General features: G+C 38.1%; 1 protein-coding gene across 1 annotated transcript in view; it reads right to left on the bottom strand.

The window, feature by feature from the left end:
* Positions 1–2,050: 2,050 nt before the first annotated feature.
* Positions 2,051–7,637, bottom strand: part of MTERF3 (mitochondrial transcription termination factor 3) — a 14,578-nt gene continuing 8,991 nt past the window's right edge. The window contains exons 6-7 of the mRNA XM_010015025.1: positions 5,064–5,225; positions 2,051–2,302 (exon numbers count right to left, since the gene is read on the bottom strand). Coding sequence (XP_010013327.1) covers positions 2,108–2,302; positions 5,064–5,225 — 357 coding nt within the window. The 3' untranslated portion in view covers positions 2,051–2,107. The remainder of the gene's footprint in view (positions 2,303–5,063; positions 5,226–7,637) is intronic.

Here is a 7,637-nt window from a genome sequence, read left to right as displayed (position 1 = left end):
TACAGTAGGTATTTCAGTCAGAAGAGCACGCAGCTAAATGGGATACACAAGCAAACAGCACAGCTCAGACTGCGTGTCAGCAGAGCGCAAGCAGCCTTTGCCATCTTGTACCCAGCAAGCCTCGATTAATCAACGTGCTCAATCAAAAGCTGCTAGCCCTTATCAAGAATAGCAGAGTACAATAAGTTTTAGGGCAAACATGTCTTCTAAAACCCTTTCCTTTTTTTTTTTTTTTCCCATCTTAAAGCCAAGAAGTATTTGGCATGATCCTCAAAAAGTTCTATGCTCTTTCCCCTTTCCTTTTAGCACTCCCATAAGATGTTTTGCTTCATTTCTTCATGGTATTTCTGGGAAGCTATTTTGGCATAAGCTTATGCATTTAACATTTCAAAAAACCTGCTTTAGCTCTGGCAGCAATTATTTTTACATTTGAAAATATTAAATGAATTAAAAGCCCAAAGTTTGAGATGTTCAAAACATACACATTATATAATACAATCTTGTATATATGAGTTTACCATGTGGTAATACAGATCATTATAAGGACAGCAGAATAAACCTGCAAAAGCAAATTCTTTGGCATTTTGGATCCACTTTTAATTAATACTTTTAATGCAGTCAAAATCTAAATAAGCATATTGAATTAGATACGAAGTGTTCAGCCATCACATTTCAGCCACCATTTTAAATGAAATTTGTTATGCATTTTTACCACGAACAATCTACTTAGTAGAGGATTTTAAGTGATCAGGCCAATGGAGTGGGAAACAAGAACAGAAGACAAAAGAGGACATCTCGGGTACTATTACAGACAATAAATGTGGCTTTTTAGAGTGCTTAAGTGATGGCCCAGTAAACCATTCTGCACTCTGCTTGTTCTGACAGCAGTCCTTGGGTATTGTAATTCAAATTCCAATTCTTTTATTTTGGATAAAAGACCCAAGTCATAATCCAGATATCATTACTGTACTCATTCCTTAAATGTCTTTATTTCCCACCTATTAGGGGAATTTAACCTTTTGAAGTTTATTCTGCTGTCTGCATACAAATTGGTATTTTAAGCTCCAACACTGAGCTTTTAAAACATTGAGGCTTTTTCACTAAGTAAGTTTAAATCCAAATGAATACATCTGGATTTCAGTTTTCTGAACTGTTTTAACTGAAAGAATGTAAATTTCTAAACAAGAAACTATCAGGTATTTTGCATTTGGGCTTACTCCATTTCTTCACTTTACCACAACAAATTGTGAAGCATCTGATAACTCCATATTAATGTGATTTGTTTACTGGTGGGATTAAATACTTTTAATGCTCCTGCAATTATTCATGTTAGCATTTACTTCAGTTGTTAGCATTAAGCTATACTACAGCTTATTTTCATATGGTTACTTGTTTACTAAAGTCATACAAATCTCACTAGGGAAAAAACTGCTCCCTGCAAACAAGAAGAGACAAGTGACTTAAAATAAGCTCGCTTTAGATTTCAGGGACATTTATAGCTTTATTTTCTTTCTGTAATTTGCCTAGATTCAGTTTGCCGATTTTCTTTGCTATTTCAAATGAAGTTTCACTGCACAGCTTTTAGGATATTAACTTCAGCAGCCAGCTTCACAAAGAAACACCTTTGTAACCTGTTGAAAATGCTTTTTTATATGAGGGGCTTCACATAATGTATCAGTGTACTTCTTTCTGCTGTGCAAGGAAAAGAGTAACATTGATAGCTCTTAAGGTAATAGCCAGTAAACACTTCTCTACTGCATTAGCTTTTTATTGTAACTTTTGAGAGGGGGTGCGAAGGGAAAAAGACAAAGGGCGAGACAGGGAATAAGCCACTAAGTCACTATCCAGCTTTTCCATCTCCCAGACCTCTGTTAGTGTGCTGCATCATTCAGTCTGAAGTTAGACATTAATTACAAGGATTGCATCAGTAGTGATGAACTTACTCACTCAATCCTTCTGAAATACATTCTGAAGAATATTACTGTCAGCCTTTAAATCCTACAAATGTTTCAGAAGCAACAACTCCTTAAACCAGTAATTAAGAAGGGAATAGTTTTATAAAACATGTTTATTTCATAACCTGATTCCTTTTTACATGTGCTACTAATTAAAGTGTTTTTAAGAATTTTTCAAAGTCCTGTATAGAAGCTTTGGCAATCTCTGTACAAAACACCTCATCAGGCAAGGATACTAGCTGGTCCAGAGAGATGTAGCTGGGTTGTGCTGGGTCATACTGGGCTCTTCCCAAGAATGTAAGAAACATATGTCTCTCTTTGATGCGTAATAGCCTTGAGTTGAAAACCTAAAAAACAAAGAAAGGGAAGAATCTTTTAGGTTGTCTAAATTTCAGACTCTGGAATTTCAGAATCTAAAATAAGACCATTATTTTTAACAAACTGCAGATCTAGGAACAGAAATAATGTGCATCTTTTCTTCTCATTTATGTCAAACGCCAGGTAGGTTACATTTACATATAAATTATTTAAATTCTAAATAAATGCTTCAATACAATATGCTGACATACACACACTGCAAGGGAAATCAGGGAGTGATAAAACTCTCAATCCAGTTAGGTTTTTTGTTTATATAGGTTAGCTATATTATTTTCGTGTCATCACAACCAGGCAAATGGAGAGGAGACGTTCAGAAACAAGGAGTAGGAATACATAAGTATTCTCCCTATGCTATCAGAAGCGTTTATTTATACAGCCAGATTCAGGTAAGCATTATTATAAGGAACGGAAAAGGAGTGTCTGCGTCAGCTGTCATAATGCAGTCAAAAGGCACAGCAGTGCCTACCTTTGAAGATACTTGTCACAAAAAGAATTCTAGACAATCAAAGGCAAGAGCAATGGTAAAAGAAACATTAAATAAATCGGTGGAACATCTAAAAGGAGAGAGAAGTAGGGAAGATGAAAGGCACAGTTAAGAAGTCTTAAAAGCAGAGCTCTAACTGCATTTCTGAGCAGTACAACTGAAGAGAGACACTGCTTTAGAGAAGATAATGGTGAAAACATGAACACTACAGCAATGAAAGTAAGCAGAGTTTTTATTAAAAAGACACTAATGAAGGAAGGAGGCATGAGGATGCAGACTAATTTGAACTAGGACAGAAAGCAAAACTGTCCTCTGCCTTCACTGAATTTTAAAAGGGAATCAGAAAACAAAGGAAAAAATATCCTTCACCACCATTTATAGAGCTGGCTGACAGGAAGGATGGTTACAACAGCTGCTGAAACATCAGAGAGGATGTGACAAAAAAATCCTGTATGCCTCTATTTTCAGCATTACTGTTACTCAGGATAGAAGCAATAACAGATGGAGATGAGTATGTGAATTTGTGAATGCACAAGTTGATGGCCAGACCATATACAGAGTTGCACTAGCCATATCGTGAAACTCAGTTTTTGAGGATGGAAGGGAAAAACGGGGAAGAGAAAGTGTGACTGTGCCAATGTCCTGGGTTCAGCTACAGCAGTCATTTTTTCTCCTTCTTAGTAGCTGGTGCAGTGCTGTGTTTTTGACTTTCAGTCTGGGAACAACGCTGATAACACCGATGTTTTTAGTTGTTGCTCAGTAATGTTTACTCTGACCAAGGACTTTCTCAGTCTCATGCTTTGCCAGAGAGGAGGGGAAGCCAGGAGGAAGCAGAGGCAGGACACCTGACCCAAACTGGCCAAAGGGGTATTCCATACCACAGCACGTCATGCCCAGTATAGAAACTGGGGGGAGTTATCCGGAAGGCCCAGATCGCTGCTCGGGTCGGGCTGGGTATCGGTCGGCGGGTGGTGAGCGGTTGTGTCCTTTTCCCTTGTTATTCCTCTTATCATTATTACTGGTAGCAGTAGTGGTTTGTATTATACCTTAGTTACTGGAGAGCTGTTATCTCAACTCGTGGGAGTTACATTCCTTCGATTCTCCTCCCCATCCCTCCGGGAGCGGGGGGAGGAAGGAAAAGGGGGGGAGTGAGCGAGCGACTGCGTGGTTCCAAGTTGCCGGCTGGGCTTGAACCACGACAGCCAAGAACAAGGAATAGAGGATAATCTCCCCTTGCTCTTCCAAACAATAGGAAAAAAAAAATCAGGTGGACCACCACAAAGCCAACAATAAGACAGCTGAGAAGTAAGCAAGACGTGGGGTCATTTACATGTCAAGGAGGGCAAAAGTGACACTCTAGTTATAACAGGGATCCCTGTTAAGCAGATACATTAAATAGCAAGTAATAAAACTCCTGGAGAGTAGTTTCATTTCCCCATATAATTTTGGCTTGTAACACAGCTAGACAGACAGTGAGACTCCCTACTAGGCTTGCTTTAGGAAGAAAATTACTGCAGTTCAGAAGATGTAATTTGTGCTTTCTTTTTTTACCTAGCAAGAAGCCAGTGTGACTGCATGTCAGCATTGGGTGAAATGACTAATACTTTCAACTTTTAACTTGTGAGGAAATAACAGTAAAGAGGAGATAGAAAAAAACAAAATAGTCATCAAGAAACTGATCTATTTTCACTCCTGCTATTTTTTTTAGCTTGTGACACAGCACTAGGAATATCAGTGAGATTCTGATTGCCTAACAGACTGCACTTCTCTTACCTTTAAACTATATTTTCAGAACCTAGAGTCATAAAATTTATTTTTTTTAACTAGACAAATCTGAAATAAATGTTACATATGTATGTTATGCATGATCTGTCTTCCCTTGTGTCTCTTAGCTAGGTGAGATTTCAGGACAAGGAATCCTTAAGCAGGTAGTAAATTCTCTTGAATGAATCCAGAAAGGATGAGCATGACTAAAGTTTTCTGCTGAAAACTTAAAAATTCACAAGACTGAGGGGGGTGGTGGCAGGTGATGGAGTAACATGTGCCAGGGGAAGAAGGGCAGCACTTCTACACTGGAATCCCCAGTGATTGCTGAATTTCTAATGAAAGTTATCCCAATTAGAGTAAAAGCCTATTTAAGTGGAATTCACATGTCCTTCATACAGTGAGGCTACACCTTGAGCACCAAACTAGTGAAGCAGCTGTGCAAAGAACACCTACAATTTATTCCCAGATAAACAGCTCACCTGAGGAAAGCGAGTAAGCATGTGGTGGGGAATGCCCATTATGTTGTGCAAGTAGTCAAATGTCTGTTTGAGTTTGTTTCTATTTGCAGTTAAAATCTTGGGGGTTTTAAACACAATCTGTTGAATTTCATTCCGTTGAAAACCAAGTTCAATCTGACAAACCTGAAAAAGAGCACAATTTTATCTTCTAAAGTCAGCTACAGCAAACTTAGCTTAATTTAATGTGCCACTGAAATAAACTGATGCAAAATTCTTCTACTCTTTGTCACACAACAAGAAGATGCAACCCCCAATAATACTTGCCACTCATTCTTCTCAAGTCAGTGCAAATTATTTATTGTTCTGGATTAAAGTGTAATTTGTTTATAAAGTATCCCTGGAATAAAGATTACTTCTGTGAATGTTATATATATTGTCTGAGATATGAACAAAAAAGCTGTGTCTCAGTATGCACAGCGGTTCAAGCAAAAGAATTCTCCCCTAAGCATCTTTTATCAGATTTAATACCAAGCTGTCAAAAGAGACTGACTTTCTAGTTGTGGAGCTGTTGAGCTTTGTAAAACACAGCAATCAAATAGCTAGTGACTACTTTGTTAATGTATTAGCTTTTTCGCTAATGTATCCAAATTATATTTTTATATTAGCATAATTTAAGTCCTGTCATCTTCAGCTGAAGTCTGTTGAAGCTGAAAGATGTGCAGAATATAGCGTATTCAATTTATTTTACAGTTGGTGAATGTCTAAAGTAAGATTTCTTTTTCAGAGAAAAAGATTTGACTTGCCTTGACTTCAATTATGGTTTCCCAAAAGAAAAACAAAACACATTTTCTCAATAAAATAATGAGCACTCCTCCCAAAGTGCAGAATGGCAAACAGTTCATTGAGTTGTTGAGAAAGGAATTCAGCATACAAGGGTGTCTGGTAACTGAGCCATTTCTTCTGTCCTGCAGTGACATTTACAAGCAGCTTGTTTTCAGTCACAAAGTGGGTGTGCTTGCCAGTCAGCACAACCAGACTTTCAAATCCAACTCAGGTACTTCTTCAGTTGGGAAAAAGGTGGTGCTTTTTGTTTTTCCAGTTTGATGTGCCAAGACTGCAGCTCTTTGCCAAAACTGCCTGGCAACAAAGGGATGGGCTTAGGATGTGGGTTTTGAAGCTACCTTAGGACTTCCAGATCCTTACAGGAAATTGTTTCTAGAGGCAGCTATAACCAGGTCTTTCAACTCCTCATTCTTCCTTATCTGCTTTATAAATATTTGCATATCACATGAAATATTAATCAGCTAAGACAGCATTCAAGGATGAAAAGATGTGTTTGCACATTAGTGATGTCTTCCACAGATCTGAGTTGGCAGGGGTAATTTACTGCATTAACATACATGAGTAAGACCTAATGTTAAATAGCTGGCACCGCTGTAGAGGTAACTGTGGCAAGAACCTTAAGTTTTTCTCTTCTACTCTGTGAAATGGAACACCTCTCGACATAAACAGTGAGCTCAAGTGTAAGTTGCTTTGACTGCACTCAGTTTGACAGGAAACATTTAATATTCAGTAATACTCTAATCACATATGTTAATACTTTTACTGTGTGAGCCCTAGCAATATTCAACATACTCCGTATAACAGGCAGTGGTAATGCAAACTTTCCAGTTTTACACTACCAGTGATTCTAATTGTACTTGAAACCTTCAGAAGATGGAATAAGCCATCCTTCAGCTCATTTAGTCCATGATTGGTATCTTCTGACAACCATGTCAGCTGCAGCAGTTGTTTCTAAATAACAGCCCACTCAGAACGAGAGATACCACCAGATCACTTCTGAACTGCTGGTCTGTGGTTTCACTGAGTACTGCCTGCCCACCATCAGTTTAGGAGGTAGGGGTCTGGACACAGATTCCGAATCCGAGACATCCAACCTCCTGAAAGCCTGGAGCTGCTAAGTATCAGTAGATTCGAATAGTGAGGGTCTAGAAATCCATCCTTCCTCCCTCTCTAGAATATGTTAAAACCAAGGATGCTACACTATACACTTTTTAGTAGATAGACAAGATATTGCATAGAACTGAGGATCTTGAAACCACATTCATTATAATATACTGAATCCCTAGTCTGTGGAAACAATGTTCATTAAAAAGAAAGCACTGTTAATTGGAAAAGTCTGCTCCTTTCCAGTCTCCTCCCTTACCACACACACACATTTCAGACTTCAAGTTTCCCAGTGCATAATAGTTTCAGAGTAGTGAGTCTGTCTGAAAATTACACATTTTAATCCATAGTTATGCATTACAGGATAATGGGATTTCTGAAATTGTTACACTACATCATGCTGTTTGGCCTAGATGGCTTTACAATACAATAATTAAACCAATACATAGTTACATTTCAAAAGGGAAAGGAGTCCCTACGGGTTTGAAGTTATTTACCCAACAGTTGTTAATAATGACCATCTGCTATCAGACAATAGGTGTCAAATGCACATTTTGGCAGACTAGCTACCTGCCAAGAGGAAAATAATCAACTGCACATTTCTTGCTTCTAAATCTTCATGGACAATCCAAGTTAGCAAAAAAAAAC

This window comes from Nestor notabilis, unplaced genomic scaffold (genome assembly GCF_000696875.1).
Source record: "Nestor notabilis isolate BGI_N333 unplaced genomic scaffold, ASM69687v1 scaffold29175, whole genome shotgun sequence".
Classification (NCBI taxonomy): domain Eukaryota; kingdom Metazoa; phylum Chordata; class Aves; order Psittaciformes; family Psittacidae; genus Nestor; species Nestor notabilis.
Note: the sequence above shows the minus strand (reverse complement) of the source record. Positions and strands in the feature narration are given on the sequence as shown.